The sequence below is a fragment of the Tupaia chinensis genome, unplaced genomic scaffold (genome assembly GCF_000334495.1).
Source record: "Tupaia chinensis unplaced genomic scaffold, TupChi_1.0 Scaffold000354_1, whole genome shotgun sequence".
Lineage (NCBI taxonomy): Eukaryota > Metazoa > Chordata > Mammalia > Scandentia > Tupaiidae > Tupaia > Tupaia belangeri.
Window position 1 is genome coordinate 6,882,441 of NW_006159849.1, and position 24,305 is coordinate 6,906,745.

The window sequence follows — 24,305 nt, forward strand, 5'->3', positions numbered from 1 at the left end:
ACACGCGCCCAGCGTGAGTTTAAGCCAGTGGGTCCGGGACTTGAACTGTGGTCGACTACATGGGAGTTCAGCAAAATAGCCATTATGCTAACTGCTGGTCCCGATATTTCTTTTAAAATAAGCCATTTTTGCTATTTGTTACTGGCTTTAGATGAGACTGACTGGGGTGATGCTTTTAACCCCAGTGTTCTCATTGCCTTATTTTTTTAAATGTCTTCAGGAAAATGATATTTATACATTTATTTGTGTTCAGGTGTCAAATGCCTAAAAATAAAACCTGTAAGTGAATATGTAGGAACTCCCCACATAATTACAAAGGAGCTCAGAAATATTTAAAAGTCAGCTATGAACTCAGACAGCCTTGTTTTACCCTACATGCTCTTAGCTGAAGAATAAAGTTGTTCTACTCGAAGTTTTTTTGTTTTGAGGGTTTTTTTTTTGGAGAGGTTTTTGCCATAGGGCACAAGCACTAGCCAGAAAGACAGAGACAGACAGAAAGTGAGAAATCACCCCGCAGGGGGGATGGCCTTGCCACAATTCCTTCTCCTCCATTCTCCTCTCCGGATCTTGGGCATGCACACACACGCGCCCAATGTGCGTTCCAGCCACTGGCGCCCAATGTGAGTTCAAGCCACTGGGTCCAGGACATGAACAGCAGTCAGCTACATGAGAGTCCAGCAACATAGCCATTACGCTAACTGCTGGTCCCTCTACTGGAAGTTTTGATGTTTGCTTCTCTAGGGTTCGCTAGCAGCCATGAGAATAAGATTCCAAACAGGAAATGGATACTCAGGACCAAGATATACTCCTTATTCATGACCCTAGTCTTTAAATGTGTTTGTTTGCTTGTTAATTTCTCTTGTCTGCAAGAGACACAAGAGTGAGAGCAAGAGAGGAGAGGAGCCCAGCAAGGTCTGGATGCTGTGATCTCTGGCTTCATCCAGCCTGGATCATGGGCACATGCATTCCCAGAGTATACAGGAAGGTCTCTGGACACAAAACCGGAGCCTTCCCGTGGGGTTAGCCTTGCAGAGTGTTGTGTTTTACTGCTGTGCTGTGGTCTGGCCCTATCTTAAATCTTTTGGGAAAATCTTTTTTTTTTTTTAGCCTTATAGTTCCTGTAAATTTGTTTGCAGGATGTTCTAGCTGTTACTGTCTTCAGAGGCCTCAACTTTTTTTTTAAAGAATTATTTATTTAATTTTATTTATCATTATTCTTATTTTTAATTTGCTCCAGGGCACACATGCTCACCTAAGGAGAGTGAGAGAAAAGCAAGCCACCTATTCCAGGACTCAAACCATGGTCAGCCATGTAGGAATCCAGTCTCTTAACCACCATGCCACCTGCTGGCTCCTATCTCATACATTTTAACCTTATTTTTTGATTTGGCTACAAAGAACAAGAGGAATGGAGGGCTTTTATGGGAGGGTGGCTTAGTCTATTTTTGCCTTGCTATCAGAAGTATTTGAGACTGAGTGATTTATGAAGAAAGTAGAAGTGTATTTCCAAACTTCACATTTCTGTTAGTTGCCACGTCCTAAGGCATCACGAGATGGTGGAAGACAGAAGTTTTAGCAGAGCAGAGTGTGGTCTGTATCCATGTTTTCCTCTGTGTCTCATCTTTCTGCTTATGTACCCCCCAAACTCAATCATAGGGGCACCACCCTAATAACTTTATCACAACCAGAGGCTCCACCCTGGGACCCCAGAAAGGGATTAAGTTTTCACTTAACGTCGTGACAAAGTATAGCACAGTATAACAAAGTCCCAACATATGAGTTTGGGAAAACATTCAATCACTGCCCATTAAAACTAAATTCTAAAACATGACTTTGAGGGGACAAATCATTTTTCAAGCTCTAACAGTGGCTGACAGTGAATTCGGGGCATTGAGAGCAGCTACTGCTGAGGATGGGTGTAGAAAGAAGGCCCAGGCTCTTCACCCATCCTTGCTGATTCCTTCTACTCAAGTATCTAATCAACATGGCCAACCATTGACCGGCGCTTGGAAAAGCACGGCCCAAGCATAATATGCCCAGACCTGTGGCATCACCTGGAACTTATTAGACTTGCAGATACTTGGGTTCCACCCCAGACCGATTGAACCAGACACTGTAGGGTAAGACCCCGGAATCCGGGGTTTTGTTTTACAATTTTTTTTTTTTTTTTTTTTTTTTTTTGCCATAGGGCACATTCCCTCACTGGAGAGAGACAGAGAGAGGGGAAGTGAGAAGTCACGCCCCAGGGAGATGGCATGACACAGTATCTTCTTCTCCAGTCTCCTCTCAGGATTTTGAGCATGCATGTACACGTGCCCAGCATGGGTTTCACTGAGACTTGAATCAGTCCCGGCCATGTGGGAGTCCTACACCTTACCCACCATGCCACCTGCTGGCCTTGGGAATATGTTTTAATAAGCCCTTCAGGTGATTCTAAGTATACAAACATTTAGAATCACTGGCCTAACATATTATTTTGCATTGTATCTCTGTAGATACCAAATTTTGTCTTGGAGTTATTACAATGAATAAAACTTCCAGTCATTTTTAAATTAACATCTAAATATAAAAATTATATCTATTAGCAACTAAATTATGCATGACTCTATATAAAATGCCTTGTAATGAGAGACACACAAACAGTGTCCTTATCAGTTTGATACTGAAATGCGCTTTCTCAACACTCCCCTTTTTTCATGGGTAATTTATTATCTACTGCATTTTTTAAGGTTTTTGCCATAGGGCATTTATGCTCACCAGAGAGAAAGAGAGAGAGACGGTGAGAAGGAAAGTGAGAAATTTCCCTCCAGGGGGATGGCCATGCCATAGTCCCTTCTCCTACAGTCTTCTTGGAAGATTTTGGGCACACATGCATATGTGCCTGGTGTGATGTTCAAAAGCCGCCAGATCCTGGACTTGAAATGCAGTCAGTCATATGGGAGTCCTACACCTTAATGACCACACCACCAAGCCTACTGCATCTTTAGGATTAAGGCAAAATGCTGATATTTTCCACTTTTTACGGTAGGAATAGGAACCCCAAGTTGTAAATACCTGGATTTTGTGCCTTTGGCTTTCACTGTCTCATTCAAGATAGTGTCAGCAGACATGCCCACTCCTTCACTTTCTCATTTCTTGAGACCTTAAAGTTCAGAATATTTACAGATTTTAAATGTCGGTATGACATTAAACATTTGATTCAGTCCAAGAATTTCTTCCAGCAAATATTATATTGTTTAAATAACATATGCACTCCAGATGTATTTGCATGAAAACAGAAGACGTTTTTGTGTATTTTGCCTTAGTTTCCTCATCGGGGCTTAGCAAAGGGCTTAGGCCCAGTGTTGCACAATGGAGATGCTACTAGCTTTTTTAGATGAGGCAACTCTTGGTGCAAAACTGCACGTTTCAGATTTATCATCCCTAAGCCATGTCAGAAATATCCCTTACTTACTGTAGCAATCAAAAGGCTCCCACAAAATCAGGGTAAATTCAGTAACTTTTTTCTTTTTTTATTTGAAGAGAGATTTTTGCTATAGGAGCATGTACTTGCTGGAGAGACAAAGAGAAAGAGAGAAGTCATCCCCCCCACCCCAGGGAGAAAGGCGAGACTGCAATCCTTTATTCCTTACTCTCCTCTCAGGACCTTGGGTACGTATGCACACATGCCCAGCATGAATTTTAAGCCACTGGGTCTGGGACCCGAATTGCAGTTGGCCATGTTGGAGTCCAATGACGTCACCATTATGCCATCTTCTGGTCCTAAATATAGTCTCTGGATTGTGGTGATGGTTTCACAGTTGTATACACATGGAAAAAAAATAACGTTGTACATTTCATTGTATGTCAGTTCTACTCCAATAAATCTGTTGGCTAACGCTCCCTCTCACCATATTTCCCAATACATTTGGGGATGAGAGTCAGGAGAGGTGGGTCGGACAGCCCTGGTGGAGCAGCTGAAGCACTCTGAGATGTCTGGTGGCTCTACAGTTCAGCGAGTCCATCTGGGTCAGAGAGATAACTAATTGCTTGAGGTGCCTTGAGATGTCTTAATTTACTACTGTGCTAAAACCCCAGAGTCTGTTTCCCTTAGCAACCAATGCATTGTGTTATTATTTATTGATTTATTTGAAGTTATTCAAAGTTATTTTTAGATATTATATATTTGTTGTACTGATTATTTCACTTTGTCGATGGAAAAATCCTTGGATTTGTTTAAGATTTTTAAAAGGATATAAAAATCCATTTCAGGTCTCTGGTTCTATAGTCTTCTTAAATCACAACGTGGAGGTGATAGAGGTTCATGACTGTGTTTTCATCTTTCAACCGCAAATTCCATCCTGTAGTAAGAAGCTCAAGGCTCTGGATAAGCTTTCAAGTGGACAAACAGCAATGAGATAAAAAAGAAAGAGGATGGTTCATAATATCTGTATCACATATTAACCATGGCAAAGGAAAGGGAGGCATTGTTTTTAAGTACTACCTGTGAATCAAGGATAGCTGTATTGATACACTATATTATTTATATATAAAATTGACTTTTATTACCTTTCATCTTTACAAAAAGCCCACTTGACAAAAAACATAATGTTTAAGGCCATAAAACACTAAGTCACTTAATCCAACACTATACAACTAGTAAATGGTAAAGGCAAGAATTGAACTGAGGTCCCAAGGTTTTATTTTTCTTTATTCTGTGGTGATATAGCAGAGGAATGCTATTTCTTCTTCACTGAATCAGCACAGTGTCCATCTTTTAACTTAGAATGACGGACCTAAAGCTGCCCCTCCACCCCCTAAAAACCAGCTCTAATTCAATCTTCTCTTCTCAAGGAGCCATTATCACGCCTTTCTGGCAAATATGACTGGAGAGCTAGCAGTAGAAGTGAAATGTCTTGGGCCAGCAGCTGATATAGTGGTTAAGGTGCTGGACTCCCACATGGCCAACCATGGTTCAAGTCCCAAATCCAGTGGCCTGAAACACAGAGGGCATCTGTGTGTGTGTGTGTGTGTGTGTACAAAATCCCAGGAGGAGAATGAAGGAGAAGGGATTGCAGTGTGACAGTCTCCTGAGGAAGTGATTTCTCACTTTCCTTCTCACTGTCTCTGTCTCTCCAATGAATGCACAAGCCCTATGACAAAGGCCTAAAAAAAAAAAAAAATCCTTCCATATTCAAGGATAATGATCTAACCGGAGAAATTTTTTAAAGCCTCCGCGATTTTAATCTCCTCACTTATATAACAGGAGTTTATAGCTTGATGTGAGGATCATTTCAATAAACAGACTTCTCATGGGTTTGACTGATTTGGACAAACCAGGCAATACCCTCATTGGGGAACAGAATTCCATAGGATACTACAAAGGTAAGACATTATACTAAATGACAAGCAAACATATATGTCAAAGACTCATAATGGTGCCCGTATTTTCAATGTACAGTTTTGACAAACTAGCCAACTACTTGCATTTCTGGGCATGCTTACATAAACCTATGTAAAAATCCATTTGTGCCATGGGTCCGCACCCTGCAGCCTATGGGACAGATCTGGTGCAATGCTTGTTTTTGCAAATAAAATGTTATCGAAACATAGCCACATCCATTCATTAATGAATTATCCATGACTGCTTTTCCATAACAGCAGCAGAGTTGAGAAGCTAGACAGAGACTGTAGGGCCCACAAAACTTAAAATATTTACTAACTACTATTTATAGAAAAAGATTGCCACTCCCTGATCTACGTAGACCTCTGCACCAGGTTTTATGTGTATGTGAGTAAAAACAAATGATCCTGAGTAATCAGGATTAAATGAGCATTGTGGCTATTGCAAGATAAGCCAATAACACATGTAATGCCCCTTCAGGTCAACGCTCTAAATATTTGTTTAACATTCATTTGGTGGGAATAGAGTGAAACTCATTTCCTGTTAATAAAAGTCTTATATCTATCAATTTAGTTTAAATAAAAGACTTATTACATGAACAAGATATGAGAGGACTTCAAAATTTGCTGGGAAATAGGAATTAATGTATGAATTCATTTTGGTACAGAGCAGTTCTGAAATTCATGCAATAGTTTTTCATAATACACATTTCCCAGGAACTCCTTGAAAGCCTCTCATATAACATTTTACCTTATTTGAAAGTGCCTTCAAAATATCATATTTCAGGACCAGCAGTTAGCTAAATGACTATGTTGGTGGACTCCCATGTACTCGACCGTGGTTCAAGTCCCAGACCTGGTGGCTTCAACTCACGTCGGGCACATGTACTCGCCCAAGATCCCGAGAGGAGAATAGAGAAGGGATTGTGGCATGGCCATCCCCCCCTGGGGAGTGATTTCTTGTTTTCTATCTGTCTCTGTCTTTCTGGTGAGTGCACAAGCCCTATAGCAAAAACCTCTCCAAAAAAAAAAAAAAAAAAGGAAAGAAAAAATAAATATCATGTTTCAATATGATAATAATGTCTTGGAAGATTTACCATCAAGATAGTCAATGATATCACATGTTTCTTTGGCTAGTTGGTCCCCCAAAATGGTACTACCTCCTAAAATAGGGCTGCTCAAAGGCACCCATTGTAGACTGGCAGCAGGAAGGAGTGAGTCTTTTGTTTTATTTTGTTTTTCCATTCAAGAGCACCATCTGGGACCATCAGGTGGTGTGGTAGTTAAGGCAATGGACACTCCCACATGGCTGACCACAGTTCGAGTCCCAGACCTGGTGGCTTGCTTTCCCACTTTCCCTCTGTGTGTGTCTTTCTAGTCAAATTTAACTCGCCCAAGATCCCGAGAGGAGAATAGAGAAGGGATTGTGGCATGGCCATCCCCCCCTGGGGAGTGATTTCTTGTTTTCTATCTGTCTCTGTCTTTCTGGTGAGTGCACAAGCCCTATAGCAAAAACCTCTCCAAAAAAAAAAAAAAAAAGGAAAGAAAAAATAAATATCATGTTTCAATATGATAATAATGTCTTGGAAGATTTACCATCAAGATAGTCAATGATATCACATGTTTCTTTGGCTAGTTGGTCCCCCAAAATGGTACTACCTCCTAAAATAGGGCTGCTCAAAGGCACCCATTGTAGACTGGCAGCAGGAAGGAGTGAGTCTTTTGTTTTATTTTGTTTTTCCATTCAAGAGCACCATCTGGGACCATCAGGTGGTGTGGTAGTTAAGGCAATGGACACTCCCACATGGCTGACCACAGTTCGAGTCCCAGACCTGGTGGCTTGCTTTCCCACTTTCCCTCTGTGTGTGTCTTTCTAGTCAAATTTAAAAATAAATGAATGCATAAATTTAAAAAATTAATAAATAATTTTATTTTTTAGAAAAAAGAGCACCATCTAATTTGGCAAGTCAGAGGACCAGTGTCTATTTTACTAGTTAAAGAGTCGTATATGTAAACCAGGGGATCTCCATCTTGTTTGAATGGGTAGCTCCAATTAGTAATTGCAAAGGTTGCTTCTGCAGACTTACTTAAAAAGGTCCAGTTTGAAGACTTTTATTAGTTTGTTACACTGGACTACAGTGCCACTTGTCCAACTGTACTGCCTCTTACATTTTTCTGTCTAACGTCTGTATGTTAGGTCAAGGCCTCCTTCACTTGTCTTGCAGGGGGTATGGTCATGCTTGCTGAATGAAGATGAGGATGTTGGAAGTCCTTTAGTGAGATCAGTCAGTATCGCTCAGGAGTTCCTATCCTGCTAATTTTGTCAAAAGGCTCTTACCTACTAGAACTTGAAATAAAGGCAGTTCCCCAAATAGAAAATGCTGCCCTGCAAACAACAGAGCCCTGGGTCTCAGCTCCAATACTGGACCCCTTGCTTGTCTTCGTAATGCTGAAACACAGTAGTTTCCCTCGGTTGCTTACCACCAGATCATTCAGTCCAGAGCCACCAAAGGAGTGTGTGGTTATCGGGCTATAGATAAAGCTGTGATGTTCACTCCATGCAGATGAGAAAGCCATCTGTGTAGTTAACCACAGCTTAGTGTAAGTGAAATTCTACCCACCTGACCCCGCAGTGTAAGGGCCTCAGGGAGAAAGTGACTGTGACGTGTGAGCAGGAATTATCATGAAACTAACTACATCCTGGATAGAAAGGCTCGCAGAGGAGCCTCGTCTAAGTTAAGGCACACCTGTCTGCTTGTACCTGTCTACTGTTCCTGCACGGATCTAATCTTTCAGTCTTGTTTGTTCCCAACTAGTTCAGGCCATTACTTTCCACCCCTGGACTATGATTGCCTTATCTGCTAAATGGGAAAATCCAGATGGCACCTACTGCTAACTTGAGCTTCAACACTATATAATTTTGAAGCTCCATTGCCATTAAGATGTATGTATTTTTGAACTAAGATAGGCTTTATTCTCAAAAATTGAACTTCAGGGACCTGGTGGTGGTACAGTAATAAAATGTGACACTGTAGGGCTGATGTATGTGAGGAGCTTCTGGGTTTGTGTCTGGAGACCTCCCTGGGTACACCAGGCACATGTGTACTGTGATCCAGAGAGACAGTGAGTGGAAAAATGAGAAATCACCCCTTGGGAGTGGCCATGTCACAGTTCTTTCTCCCTCATTCCCCTCCTGGAATTTTGGGCATGTATGCACAAACATCCAGGTCTAGAACTCAAACCATGGTTGGCCATGTGGAAATCCAGCATCTTAACCACCGCGCCACTTGCTGACCCAATACTGTTTTTTATTTGAAATTTCTTCTTTCTTATTTTGGACTAAGAATGCTCTTTCCTTTATGGCATACTAGAGAGCATATGTATGTTAGCTTAACTATTTAGGTTCTCAAAAAATAAGTTAGAAATACAAAGCTGACTTGCAAATTTCTATTGTTGAAATTTTTTTGACCCATGGAGTTCAAACATCTAGAACCCCTGCTCAAAACCCCACCGCTGAAATTTTCAAAGGCTCAATTTATGCCAAGCCAGAAGAATAGGTTCTCATTTTTCCACACGCCATATAACTGCGTCTTAAACCATGAAGAAGTCTGCACCTCTTCAGATGTTTTTTGTTGTTGTTGAGTAAGTCTGGATGCTGGGCATCCTAACAGGTAACGCCAGGCCCCAGCAAGGGAAGTCATTGTGTTAAGTTGTCTGGGAGGTCTGCTGTGGCCGAAGGTTCTGAGCACCTGGCACCTGTGCCATGGAAATTGTGCTGGAGGCCTATGGGTCATCGCCCACATGCACACACAGTAAGCCCACCAGTGCGTAACCTTAGAAAACCACGGTTGATGTCTATTGTCGATCCTCACTGGACTTGCTGTCAGTCCCGCTCTTGTGCACTGAAACTCTTGACAAATCCTGAGGCCCAGCTGGAGCCAGCAATCTCATTAATGTGCATTTCCTTCCCCCAGAGCTTCATTCACGCCAGGCTGGTGTTTGCTGCTCACTGGGGCAGCCTAAATATGCAGAAACAAACCCTGGGTACCAGCATATAGAGCTCTGTTAGGAGCAGGGTGAGGAAATAGGCTTATAGCTTTTAACCCCTAACTTTCAAAAAATTTGTCAACTTATAAGCAACAATACATGGTAGGGTTTGTCCTAGTTTTACAAGCTATGCTGTGACAAGTGTTTCTTTTGTCCCTGTGTTTTTTTACCAGGAAAAATTGCAATGATCAGTATCATTGTTCCTCATGACTTGCTTTTCATTCAAAGATTGATTTATTTAATGCCAAACAGTATATGTGTGTGCATGCAATAGCCAGAAAGAGAGAGAGAGAGAAAGCACCCCCAGTGGGGCCTGGTCACGGCACTATCCTTTTCCTTCAGTACTCCATTCCATCAGGGTCCTTAGCCTGCTCATGTGTTTCTCAAGTCCCTGGGGCTGGGACTGGAACCGTGGTTGGCCATGTGGGATCTGGCTTCCTCTACCTAGCACCTAACCACTGTACTGTGGGTCCAGCCTCTTCAAACATTTTTTAATCTACATATATGCCAAAAGGATATGTTTCCTTTTCATACATTTTGTGGCATGTCATACCAGCATTCTGTGTGTGTTTCATTCACCAAACACTTTACCTTAGAGATCTTACATGTCAATGCATGATAAGCACCCTCATTGATTTTTAATGCTGTATTCTATTTCTTTTTGTTCTGTTTTTTATTTATTTATTTTTAATTTGCAGAGGGTGCATGTACTTGCTAGAGAGAGACACACAGGTGGAAGGAGAAGAGAGTGAGAAACATCTCTCCACTCTCTGCATGGAGAACGGTCATGCTGAAAACCCTCTTCCTTTGTTTCTCCCTCCTTTCAGGATTTTATACACATATACACATACACTCCCTGCGTGTGTTTCAAGCTGCCTGGCCTGGGACTTGAACCATGTGGTTGACCGTGTGTTACCTATACACCTCAACCATCAGGCAACAGGCTGGCCAATTGCCACATTATATTTCATTGTGCGGCCAGTCATAATTCATTTGACCAGGGTTCCTCTTAGGTATATCTCAGTTGCTCTAATCCTTTAGCATTATAAGCAATGCTATAACCAGGTGTGCCTATGTTATTGTGCACGTATGCTAGTTTATCTGTAGGGTAGCTTATAGACACATATTTGCTGGATCAAAAAAGTTACACATGTCTGTCATTTTGATGGAAATTATGAAAATGTCCTCTATAGAAAAGTATGCCAGTTTGGCCAGTTTCCTTTGAGTGACATTGTAGTTTTGAGTTTTCATTAATCTCATAGGTAAAATGATCTCTCATTTTATTATGAATGAGGTTAAACATCTTTTCATGTGTTTGAGTCATATATGTTTCTATATCTGTGAAGTGCCTGGTCATATCCCTAGCTTTTTTTTGGGGGGGGGAGGTTTTTGCTATAGGGCACGTGCACTCACCAGAAAGACAGAGAGAGACAGAGAGACAGAAAGCAAGAATCACCCCCAGGGGGGCTGACCATGCCACAGTCGTTTCTCCTCCATTCTCCTCTCAGGATCTTGGGCACACATGCACATGCGCCCGGCATGAGTTTAAGCCATTGGGTCTGGGACTCAAGCCGTGGTCAACTACAAGGGAGTTCAGTGACATAGCCATTACACTAACTGCTGGTCTCTGGCTATTTTTATTTTTAATGAACTTTTTGGTCTTTTTTTTTTCTTTCTCCAGTTCATTAGAACTCTATGTATTGGGAAGTTAACCCTTCGTAATATGAGTTGCAAATATTTTCACATTTTGTCATTTTATTTTTTGTCTCTCTTTTTGTCTTTCTCTTTTTGGAACTACATAGTCACCTTAGTCTTCCTATGAAGTGCTTAACTCTGCCATCTCTCCCATAGTCACAGGGCCTCAATCATCGGAAACATTAAGGACTGTCCACATGTCAGGCATGTCATTGTTCACATTCCCATTCACTCTGCCATGCCATTTGTAGAGGCTCACCACTGAGCCTCGTAAAGCACAGCTTGTAAGTGGAAGAGATAGAACTGAAATCCAGGTCTCTCTGGACCATAAAAACCATGCTCTTAACCACCACACAGGATATCCAGTATGACTTTAAATAGTATTAACTAGTCTTAGTAGTAGTCAAAGAAAAGCAGAATTCTGAAGATAAAAAGCTACTAGAAAAAAAAAAAGTACTATATTAGGAACCTAATGTATAGGAGCCACTATTTGAGAAAGATCTTCTCTGTTTATACAAATATAAGAGATACAAGAATACATAGCCTCAACAATTTTTTTTTTCTATAGGGCATGTACTCCTACCAGAGATAAAGAGAGAGAAAGTAAGAAATCACTCTCCAGGGGATATGGCCATGCTGCAGTCCTTCTCCTTAGTTGACCTGTGCACACCTGGTGTGCATGCCCATGATCCTGCTTGGCCAGGAAGGCTGTGGTGGGGTGCAGGGGAAATTTACACCATGGGACTCTATTGAGAATGCTTATCTCTCCCTCGCTCACTCACTCGCTCTCTCTCGCTCTCTCTCTCTCTCACATGAAAGAAGTAAATGTAGGAGGAGGAGAAGGAGGAGAACCAGTCTCTTAGCACAGCAGTTAAATGCTGTGTGGAAAGAATTGGGTCCTATATGGCTGACCTTGGTTCAGAACTCAACTCTAGAAGTTTGAAAAGCATGCAGGGGAACCAGCAGATGGTGTAATGGTTACATCACTGGACTCCCACATACTCGACTGCAGTTCAAGTCCCAGAACCAGCAGCTTAAAACTCATGCTAGGCATGTGTACGTGTGCCCAAGATCCTGAGAGGAGAAAGGAGGAGAAAGGATTGCAGCATGGCTATCTCCCACAGGGAGTGCTTTCTCACTTTCTGTCTCTCTGTCTCTCTTTGTGTCTTCAGTGAGCACATGAGACCTATAGCAAAAAAAAAAAAAAAAACAAAAAAAAAAAAAAAAAAAAAAAAAAAAAAAACCTTCCCTTAAAAAAGAAAGAAAACCATGCCAGACATATTTGTATGCATTCCCAAAATCCTGATGGAATGGAGAAATAGAAGGGAAAGGACTGCCCCATTGAATGGGGAGAGGAATTTTCTCTCCTGCTCGCTCGCTCGCTCTCTCTCTCTCTCTCTCTCTCTCTCTTTCTCTATCTTTACGATGAAAACATGCATCCTCTGGCAATTATAAAAAAAAAGAAAACACAATAGGGGCAAGCAAGTGGCATGGAGGTTAATTAAGGTGCTGGATACCACATGGCCAACTGCATGATTTGAGTCCTAGACTGGCAGCTTGAAAATTATGTCAGGTATGTGGGATGGGGTTGGGGATGAGGCAAAATCCCAAGAGGAAAAGAGATTGTGGTGTGGCCATTTCCCTCCCCCCCACCCCCCGCCCCAGGGGAGGGAGTGTGATTTCTCACTTTTCCTCTCTGTCTGGTGAGCAAATGTGCAGTTTACCAAAACTAAAAAAGTAAATAAGAGGAAGAAAAATGTTAAGCGTTTTTTATATGATTAGATGGCCTCTAACAACCCAAGCCAACTCCTTCTTCTACTCCTCACCAGAAGAAGCAGTTAAGTGTAGCCACATAGGAGGGAAAACTGGCTGCATTAGATATACTGTCTGAATATTTCCTAAAGAGTTGCCACAGATAATTTTTTTTTAATGCTACACTTCTGCCTTGGTATGTTGACTTTCAAACCAAACTTTCACAAAAGAATCAGTTCTACTGTCTTGACATCATTGTGAAAACTCATTCTTTAACTCAACAAATACTGAGTGTCAACTATGTGCCTGGTACTGGTGAAAAAATCTGACCTCAACACACTTTAACGCTAGCAGATTCCAAGTGTCTGTTGTGTGCTCAGAGCATTTTTTGTTTGCAGTCTTACTGGTGTGGAATCCATGAGAAGCAAACTATGCTAAGCTTGGAGAGAGCCTCAGTGTCCCATCTGGAATGTAGCACAAAGAGATCTTGAGTCTTTACGTAAAATTGTGTTACACTGTATCGTCCTAATTTGTCATGATTGAAAATTCAAGTATGAGTATATTAGGCTGTTTGTTCGAGGTCATCCAAAACTGTAATATTGTATGGGGTCAAATAATAAAGAGGATGAGATTTATAAACCTGAAAATTAATGCAAGTACAAATGCCAAGAAGAATATGATCAGTGGGACCAGCCAGGTAGCATGATGAGTAAGGCGCCTAGATCCCACATAACCAGCTGTGCTATTTGAGTCCTGGACCTAGCAACTTGAAAAATATACCAGATGTGTGTGTGTGTGTGTGTGTGTGTGTGTGTGTGTGTGCCCCAAATCCTGAGATTCTACATTAGATAGATAGATAGATAGATATCAGTGAGACGTATGGAAGGGAAATGAACTATATGGATAATGGTTTATTTTTTAAGTAGCATTTTGGATCTGGGGTTTATGGGTTTTCACTGGTTGAGTCTTTTTAGCTTTTAGTATTATAGATAGTATGCTAAATTTTTCATAAATGAGCCCAGAAAAGGATTGCATGAGCATGTGTGTGTGTGTTTGTGTGTGTATGAATGGAAACTGAGTTTTAAACATCTCTAAAATATCTAAGACTTTTTTGTAAAACATAGGTATAAGAAAAACTTCAAATTGAGGTCTCATCCATTTTCAGTAGATGGTTCTCTCTGTTGGTGAGATATTTTAAGAATTATTTATGGGTCCAGCAGGTGCTGGACTCCCACATGGTCGACTGAGGTTTAGTTTCAGATCCGGAAGCTTGAAACTCATGTTGGGCATGAGTGTGTGCATGCCCAAAATCCTGAGAGGAGAATGGAGAAAAAGGATTGTGGCATGGCCATCCCCCATGGGAGGTGATTTCTCTCTTTCTGTCTCTCCATCTCTTTCTCTCTGGTGAGCACGTGCACCCTACAGCAAAAATCTCTCTTAAAAATTTTTTCATTTATTCCTAGTTAAAAATATTTATCTAATATCCACAGTTCATGGTAAAAAAAATATAGATAGATAGATGGATAATCAGTGAGATGTATGGCAGGGAAATCAATATATGTGTATATATATTTGACATTTCTGCACCCACTAAGCCCTGGGTCTAAAGCATTACCATGTGGTGTCACCAGGGAAGATGGAGTGATTTTCCCAGGAAATGCACAGGGTCTGAGTTTCCAGGCTAGAGGCCCACTGTGATTGGTGGGAACCCTTTATGTGGAGTGGCCCTCGTTATTGCCTGTTTTTACCTGATAGCGAGTGACCTTTGTGACAAAAGCTTTGAGAGGCCCACGACTGGGCAGTGTTTCTCCTGGAGGTGAAATTAGCCCAGGACTACCAGAGTTAGAATTTGAAGCCAAGACTGCCTTTGCTAATGTCCTTTCTCTCTGTGTCTCTCTTTACTCTTTTAACCGCAGTGAAGGGAGCAATCTGACCCCAGCACATCACTACCCAGACTTCAGATTTAAGACATATGCTCCACTAGCCTTCCGGTATTTCAGAGAACTTTTTGGTATCAAGCCTGATGATTACTTGGTAAGAACCTGTAATTTTCCTTCCTCCTACAGAAGTGTGTGATGTAAACATCGGTCTCATAGCAACAGTGACAAGTGGCTTGTGTCTCTCATTTTATGAAGCTTAGGGGCATAGCAAAAGTTCCAGATTTTATGATGATTATACGTTTAGCTTCAGGAAAGGTGATTTGACTGCAGCTTTTAACTGATAGCTATAAAATCTGTGGTGGCAATTGATATTTAAATAATTGTGATATCGGTTGCTGCTTGAGATAATGATTCCAACAGATATATTATAATTAGTTCTAAATACTCCTGTGAATTTTGCTGATTGGATTCTATTTGAAAGCCTTCCTACTTTAATTGCCTTATTTATACCATTCATCTCAAACCTACCTTGGCCCAGGACCATTTTCACCTTGACCTACAATTTTGAGTAACATTTAGAGGAACCTACATAGTTTTGTTCTCAACACCTCTTCATGCAACCTCTTTTTAAACATATTTTTTATTTGGCACAAGGACATACTTTGTCCTCAGACTCGTCTGTTCTCTCTCTTTCTCTGGCACACAGGAGATACAAAAACAAAGCCTTTTTGTGAGGTAGCCTAATTGACTTCAGAGCTTTACCTTCTTCCTGCTCAAGGAGCCAGAAACTTCCTTTTGGTTGCAGGAAGAAAATGGCTTATTTCATAATTTGATCACTGTTAACACCCTGGGGCTCTTCACAATTGGTTTTCAAGAAACTGTGGGAAGGTCACCATCAAGTATTTATTGTTCATCCCATCCTGAACCATCTTAAGACTTGAGCCAGATTCTGGAATAAAACGCTTTTCAGAGGAAGCAAGCAACATCTGTCCGTTGTAATCAGAGTATTTAAAATGCATCTTATAATGTGGGTAAGATGGAAATCATTCCATTCAAGGCTGATTCTGTTCTGTGCTGATGAGAACCCAAGAAGAATCCTCTTCCTCAGATGGTGCCTAAGAAATCCTGCGACTTCTGCCTGGTGACCTAATAGTGGCTCTGCAGGCACCTGGATAAGCCTCCATAGCACAGTTCAGACCAAACCGAAAGTTCCTGGCCGTCTGCTGCCCTTAAATGTCCACAAAGGGGCTTCAAAAGGTTCATAGGAAATGTGAGTCATGAAACAACTATGCATGGATTTCAACCTTTTTTGCATAAAATAAACTTGTACCCTAATTCGGTTTTTCTACAGACATTTTGAAGGTCCCCCATACATTGTTAAAGCTCACTCTGTCACCACTGCCCTTTCATTGAAATGTTAGATGCCTCTGTCCATCACTAAGAACTCAAGTACCTGAGACATACATTGTTCTGTGTATTTATGTATGTGACTAGGTATACAAGGATACTACAAAAAGTTTGTAGAAAAACGGAATTAAAATACAAGTTTATTGGGACCAGAAGGTGGCCTGGTGGTTAAGGTGCTGGAGTCCCACATGGTTGACCATGATTCAAGTCCCAGACTTGGCAACTTGTTTTCTCTCTCTCTCTCTCTGGTCAAATTAAAATAAATAAAATAAAATAAAACAATAAATAATTTTTTAATGCAAGTTTATTTTGGTACAAAACAAATTGGTATCCATGCATGGTTTTTCGTAATACACATTTTCCATGAATTTTTGGAGACCCCTGTGTGTTAGGGAAAATTCTTCAGTTTCTGGCCTTTCTGTCATTAATGGGAGTCACCATCCTTCAGGGAACATGATTGGGGAACCCAGTGGGGTTCCAAGATTATATTATGAAAAACAGGATTGATCTCCCATCTGCTGCCACATGTTAGAAGGACTGAATTCTTCTGGATTTTCTTGAACTTCTCACCAGCAAGAGGTGCCACTGGCTGAATTGCAGAGCACTGATCCAATCAGTGTGACATGTTCTCTGCCGTCCTCAGTCCTCCTATGACCATTGCTCCATAGGCTGCAAAGTCTGTTCTTTCGTTCAGTCTGGCCTGACAAAATTGCTTTCTTTTGGGAAAGCCCTTTTCTGAACAACTTTTCACAAAGCTCATACAAGTTTCCTAGTGAGTCTTTAAGCCAGAAAAATAATTATGCCCATAACGAGGTTGGAGTGTTTACAGAGGAGCACAGGAGACTAAGCTGATGGTTTCCCACAGCCAGACTCTTGTCCATGTGCCTGGCAAAAGACACATCGATGAATCATTGGGTACTTCAAACACTTACGGTATCTAAAATACTTTGCTAATAGTTACAGGAAGACTTTTAAAATTATGAATCACATATCATGACATGCAGAGAACTTAGAATCCAATTGGAATGACAGCTTGTTCATGTGGAAAACCAGTGAACTCTGCCGTGCAATAAAGACTAATGCAAACATTAAATGCTCCAGGATTTCAGAGGGGGAGAGGGAATTTCTATTTGTTGGGGTGATGATCAGGAGCTCTTCTCTGGGCATGGTGTGGTTTAAAATGTACCTTAGGGGGCCGGCAGTGGCATGGTGGTTAAGGCATTAGACACTCCCACATGGCTGACCACAGTTCGAGTGCCAGACCTGGTGGCTTGCTTTCTCACCTTCTTTCTCTCTGTGTGTCTGTCTTTCTCTGGTCAAATGAAAATGATTGAATGAATAAATAAAATTAGATCATTCTTTTTTTAAAATGTACCTTAAAAATTAAATTGCCTCAAAAGGAGATTTGAATAAGTAGAAAAGAAGGGACTATTGTTTAAGAGTTAAGGCAGGGGGGTTTTGCCAGGACTGTGAAACCAGAGATGTGAATACATGAGATGTTTAGGACTTTGAATGACCCAGTGTGGCTGGAGCAGAGGTTTTGATCAGGAACATTAAAGGTGAGCCAGACAAATCAAATAAACAAGCTTATAAATGAGAGGAAATCCAGGAAATGACTAGGGATTTGATAGTGTTGAGGAATTACTTTTTTGGTAGAATAATATGTGATTCTGTTTTAAAATGGGAGTCCTTTCTCTCCAGCAAGTGCACGTGCACTATGGCCAAAACCTTAAAAATAAATAAATAAATAGATAAATAAATAGTAAATTTAGAAAAAAGAGAATCCTTGTCTTTTAGAGGAATATACTGAAATATCTATGGATAATATTCGGTGTCTGGGATTTGCTTCAGCAGAATTTGAGATGTTGGTCAAAGTTTCATTTAGACAGGCAGGAAAAATGCAGATCTGTTCTACACAGTGACTATAGGTCATAACCATGGCTCATGTACTTGAAAATTGTGAAGTACTTAGAACTTTAGCAATTAGTGACCCTATGCATGGGTTTGATATTAAATACCTGCAATACCTGCATATTTCTATTTAGTTTTATGCTGTCCCTTCTGGATTTCTGCCTGACTCTTCTATATATGTTCTTAGTACTATTAAAATTCACCAGGAGCATGCTTGATAATGTGTTTCATGTCAAAACGTGCATAATTTGGATTGTGAGGCCTTACAGTGAAAGTGCTTCTGCATATGGCAATGCGAGCACCCCTTCTTCCTTATTCGTTCCTAGGCAGGCACTTCCCAAGGCAAAGCCCAGGGCCCTAGAGCATTCTTGTTTCCGCTTGGGCAACAGGCCTTTGGTTCTTTCCTGCCCTATTAGGGACCAGGGTATTCAAAAATCAGGAATAATTTATGTGAGTCTCTTCAGCCTCACCTGTGCCAATAAGAAAGAGAACAGAGTGAATATTTCATACTATGGAGGAAAGCGATGGCAGGTGAAATTCTCTCTGCTGTGAAGTGCAAGTTTACACTGTCAATTTGCATTGGCAGGGCTTAGCTTTCTTTCCAGTGGGTAGAGCAGGGGGGCCCTGCAGGAAATGGAAGTGAGAGAATGAATACATTTGAACAGCTTGCAAAGATGAAAGTGCCCGGAAGGTGCTTAAAACCCAGGAGCATACACGGGGCCTTATTGATCCTGACTAATTAAAATGTTCCCATCTCTCCTCGTTATTTGCTCTTATAAGGCAATCTTTTCAAAAGAAAGTTGTTTAGATAAGAACATGATCACTGAGTTGCAGAGTGAGAATCATAGGATTCTAGAGTATAATAGTAAGATCAGCACAGAAGTTCAGCAGCATAACCCTGGTTTTGTGCTAGCGCCCCCAAAAGGTTATTAAAATGGGTCAAAACAATGTATTATCCATTCATATTAAATTGCATAATTAAGGAGAATTTGTGCCACACAAGTAACCCTTGAGATGGTCTCGATGTTGTCACTGTGTATAGAAGATTTTAGGACTTTAATTGAGAGCAGATGTTCAGGTTTGAGTCCGGTTTGTTTCCAGATAGCTCTTCCTGGATCACCCCCTAATTTCCTGACTTGCAGCCTCGAATTTCTGTATCCTTTGTTTTTGTTCTTTCGCATTTACTCCTACCCGTAAGGAGGTTCTGTGCTGGGAATCCAAACATCATGGGATAAAGAATCAGAAAAGTCAAGGATCTTTTTTCACTTTTTATGAGAACTTGGGGTCTATGCTTTTATTTTCTAGTGTCTCACATCTATGATTGTATGACCAACCTAACTGTTTATTCCTTCAGAATGTGCCACTGTTCTTTGGGTAACGTTCCAGTCAAGGAAGTTAGGCTGAAAACCTCCGTCTGTTCTCGGGCATCCCTAGCTCTCCTTACCGCCCTGTGGAATGTGTGCGATGCAGGTGTGAACTGCTCTCACCTGCATATATGATGATGTAGTAAAAATAATGCAGCAGCAGTAAGAAGCATTCCCTTTAAAAACTTTCAGCGACTCTCCTGTAGGTATTATTATCTTTATGTTAAGGAAGAGACTCCTAAGACTCCAAGATGCTTAAGTATTTTTCCCAGGTCACATAACCAGCAACTGCAAAGGCCATGATTTTATGAGCATCAGTTAATTCCAAATCCAGTGCCCTTTCCACGAATCACCCTTCGCCGTGCACATGTTGTCTATACACGCAGCTGAGCAAGTGTCCTCTGCTGTTGCTTGGTGGTTAGATGTGTGCAGTCTGATGGCTACCTTTATTTATTTGTTTCTTTGTCTTTTTTGTCACCCTTCCCCGTGCACATGTTGTCTATACACGCAGCACGCAGCTGAGCAAGTGTCCTCTGTTGCTTGGTGGTTAGATGTGTGCAGTCTGATGGCTACCTTTATTTATTTGTTTCTTTGTCTTTTTTGTTTGTTTTTGTCTTATCCTTGTTGGTAAGGGCTGAGGTACTAAAGCTGCTTATCAAGAAAGCACCAACGAGCAAGGCTAGGGCCAGCCAGTGGTGTGGATGAGGCTATCAGATCCCACATGACTGACTGCATGGTTCGAGTCCCAGACCCAGTGGCTTGAAAAACACACTGTGCATGTGTGGGTATGCCCCAAATCCCAAAAGAATGGAGGAGAAGGAATTGTGGCATTACTGTCCCCCATCATGTGTCCTTTCTTCTCTTTCTCTCTTCTCTTCTCTTCTCTTCTCTCTCTCTCTCTCTCTCTCTCTCTTTCATGAGTTCACATGCCTTCTGTCAAATTTTTAAAGAATATGGGAGGCTAGAAGAAAGAGGAGGTGGTGGAAGATGGACATTGCCATTTAGAAAGTTAGCCAACACCTCTTTCTCTTCTTGGGGAATTGCTTTTTACCATATCCATGGTGCTGCCAAAGCAAGATAATGTAAAAGTGACATCTAGAAGTTGCCTTTAATCACTCGCCTTGTTCTCTCTTCTTATTTCTCACCTTGTTCTCTCTTCTCTTGCCTTCCCTCCTTTGAGATTTTTCTGTGATGGAGACTTAAATATTCAGAAGCCCTGAACGAAGCTTTGGGGATTTTCAGCTTTAGTGTTTTCAGATGCCCCCATCCTCAGAATTTGGTTCTTTAAGTCCTTGCTTTGCCAGACTGGATCTCACACCCACGTTAGCCTTCTTACCTTTCCCCTGCCCACCTCCTGCCCCCTGTAGGGTTTTTCTAGTTAGAAATATGGATTATTAGCTAAGAAACACAGATTAATAACCAAAAATAGATTTCTTGTTGGTTTTTAGCATTTTCATGTGTAGCCCTTTGTCGAGTTCATTGATCTGACAAAAATGTATTGAGTACCTACTATGTGCAAGGCACAGGTTCTAGGACTGTATCACAGTATAAGATATTCATAGGTTCTGCCCTCATAGAGTTTTACAGTCTAATGGGGGGACTCAGGAAAAGGACATAGGCGGTCATGGGATTTTCCTGGTACCTTCTGTGATGAAAACAGCCAGCGCCAGGAAGCGATTGATCCAGACTCACAGAACCAGGGAGAGTTTCGCAGACGAGTGCTGTCCCAGCAGACGTCGAAAGCTAAAGCTGCCATATTGGCCTCCAGACCGTGCTTCCTGTGTCAGATCCTGTCTACCTACAGGAGCGCTCAGAACAACAGAGCGATGGTCAGCCCCACACCATCACGGCCTTGCACCTCCCTTAAAGGAGAGGCTGAAACCTGGACGGTGTCCTGCATGTCCCTCCTGGGCCTGGCCACTTGCCCCTCTGGCCACACCCCTTTTAGCTCTCCTTGCCCACTCTGCTCCACCACTGGCCTCTGCTTGTACATTAAACCCTCCAGATCTCAGGGCCTCAGCATGTGCTGGGCTAACCACAGCTTTGAGATGTATCTGGTTGTGAACTTGCTGTGTGTAAAGTATCTGTACTGGAACACAATAAAATGCCTAGAAAATGTTAGACAAACAGGTCTGGGTCCTTGAGAGAGCTCTGGACTGTAGACACAGATGATGCCAACAGGCATCACTGGTTCAGACCATGAGTGGCCGTCGTCTCCTGGAAGAGTAAAAGAAGAAAGACTAGGTGTTGGTGTTGTAGCGGTAAATGCACAGTGTGATCACACTGAGAGTTGTTATGTATGGGCATTTACTGGAAACAAGGCACCTTAGTCAGCATTACCGTTTGAGTCCTAATGGACAAATACAGTGATTCATGCTCCCTTCCTAAGACAGGTGGGAGAGCATGTCTGCTTCCCATCACAGAAATATTTCAGATTAAAAGGATCATTCTTTGGAAATCTCATGAAGAGCCTTCACAGTATACCCCAACCCTCATTTTAAAGCTGGTAGAGGGGCTGGCAGGTGGACTGGTGGTTACAGTGCTGAACTCTCACATGGCCGACTGTGGTTTGAGTCCCAGACATGGCAGTTTGCTTTCTCTCTCTCTCTCTCTCTCTCATCTCTGGTGAGTGCACATGCCCAACAACAAATAAAAAAAATAGTAATAATAATAAATAAAATAAAATAAATAATCTTTGTTTAAAAAGCTGATAGAAAGGGCTTTGTATTTCAAAATGGCCATGATGTGTGGTTCTGTGACTGTCCTCCTTAGAAGCATCATGTCCACTGGGTGTGTTTTAAAATACTTGGTTTGCTCTTTCAGTATTCCATCTGCAGCGAACCTCTAATAGAGCTGTCCAACCCTGGAGCCAGTGGATCCTTGTTTTTTGTGACCAGCGATGATGAATTTATCATCAAAACAGTTCAGCATAAGGAAGCTGAGTTCCTTCAGAAGCTTCTGCCAGGCTATTACATGGTGAGTAACTGCATATAAGTATAGCTTCTATTTCACCTTTAATTGCTTTCCTTGACAGATTTTTTTTCAAAATTTTTTTTCTTTTCAATGAGTTCTTGACATGTTTCTTTCTCTCAGGTGAACTCTGTTCTTCATTTAGATTATGCTATGGCACTCACTGGATAGATTTTGAAAAGTAAACTAGAATTGGGGCATAAAACATGGTTGTTGAATCACAGTCCTGTGTTTAAATCCCAGCTCAGCCGTTGGCTATGGGTGCCCAGGAGAAAGCAACCTACTGCCAAACCTTTGTTCCCCCAGTCTTTATTTTTAAGTTTATTTCTTCCATGCTTGAGAGAGAGACCCAGAGAGAGAGAGAGAGAGACAGCACCCCCAGCAGGATCCCAAAACCATGATTCACCCCTTGCTTTGGCGAGGTCCTGGATCATGCACCTGCCTGGCATGTCAGAGGAGTTTTCAGATTCTAGCCCAGAACTTTCTCACGTGAGGTCAGCCTTGCAGAGCATCATGTTTTACCACTGAGCATTATATAATTTAGAAACTCATAGGTTAATTATAACAACATAAAAACCATCATTCAAGTAATGTTTTAGAGACAAATAAGCAATAACTTAGCCCAGATGAATTGACTAGTCCTTTAGTCTAATTTTTTAAAATAATAACTATGTTCCCTAAGTTGTCCTGTTATGTTCATACCTCTAGTATTGTTATACTTTCATAAAAGTTACTCATTTTCTGTGATTGGAATGGCTACATGAAGGCATTTGAATTTCCAAAAACCAGTTATGTTATTCACTTGCTATGAGCATTAGTAACTGTCACTTTTAGAAACAAAATTGGTAAGATGCCACTTCATTTCTGTGTAAAAACATTATTTTAATTTACGCCAAGCGCATGTGTGTGCGTGCCCAAGATCCCGAGATGAGAATGGAGGAGAAAGGATTGTGGCATGGCCATCCCTTCGGGAGGGGGGTGTGATTTCTCACTTAATGTCTCTGTCTCTCTCTCTTCTGGAAAGTGCACGCACCCTCTAGCAAAAACCTCTCAAAAAATTTTTGTCATTTTTTTCTAAAAAGTACATCATAACCTCTAGCTAAAAGTGTTTATATTATATTATAAGTAATCTGGAGGTGACTTAAAGTATATTAGAGGATGTGTAGGTTATAGGTAAACACTGCCATTTTATGTAAGAGACTTGAAAACACTTGGATTTTGGTATTCATGGAGTTTCCTGGAACTGATAAACCAAGGATAATGAGGAATTTCTGCAGTCTTTGTTTTCACTGTTGTGTTTTCTTTTGTTTTCAGAAAATAAAAAATAGACAAAAGCAAAAAATAAAAAGATGAAACCAGTATAATTCCTTACCCAAAGACAAACATTACTAAATTTGGTGTATATGCTTTGACATGCATTCTATTCATATATACATTTTTAAATAAACTAAAATCATAATTAAGCTAACATCACACTCTTTGACAATCTGTTAAATAAGTAAATCTTAAGCTCCTATAGTTCTAGGCTTAAATATACTAGTCCCTTATTGTAGAACTGCATTGTCAAATGTGGTAGCCAGTAGCTATATGTGGTGGTTTAATTTAATTAAATTAAATAGTTTTAAAATTTAGCTGAACAAGTGGTTTCAAGTCAATCGTATAAGCTAATATAACAAACAATATAATTAGTCCCATCATCAAACAAAAATGTGAACATTGTGTGGCTACCCAAATAGATATTGTGGAGAACATAAGACCTTCAAAATTCAACATCTTGGGGCCAGCAGGTGGCGTGGTGGTTGAGGGCGCTGGACTCCCACATGGCCAACCACGGTTCGAGTACTGGTCCTGGAGGCTTGCTTTCTCTCTCTCTCTCTCTCTCTCTCTCTCTCTCTCT

The 24,305-nt window shown here is 41.1% G+C and overlaps 1 protein-coding gene across 2 annotated transcripts in view; it reads left to right on the forward strand.

Moving 5' to 3' along the window:
• Positions 1-24,305, forward strand: part of PIP5K1B (phosphatidylinositol-4-phosphate 5-kinase type 1 beta) — a 360,249-nt gene that overhangs the window by 190,735 nt on the left and 145,209 nt on the right. For both annotated transcript variants that reach the window (XM_006152466.3, XM_014589336.2), the window contains 2 exons: positions 14,793-14,910; positions 22,262-22,414. In XM_006152466.3, coding sequence (XP_006152528.1) covers positions 14,793-14,910; positions 22,262-22,414 — 271 coding nt within the window. The remainder of the gene's footprint in view (positions 1-14,792; positions 14,911-22,261; positions 22,415-24,305) is intronic.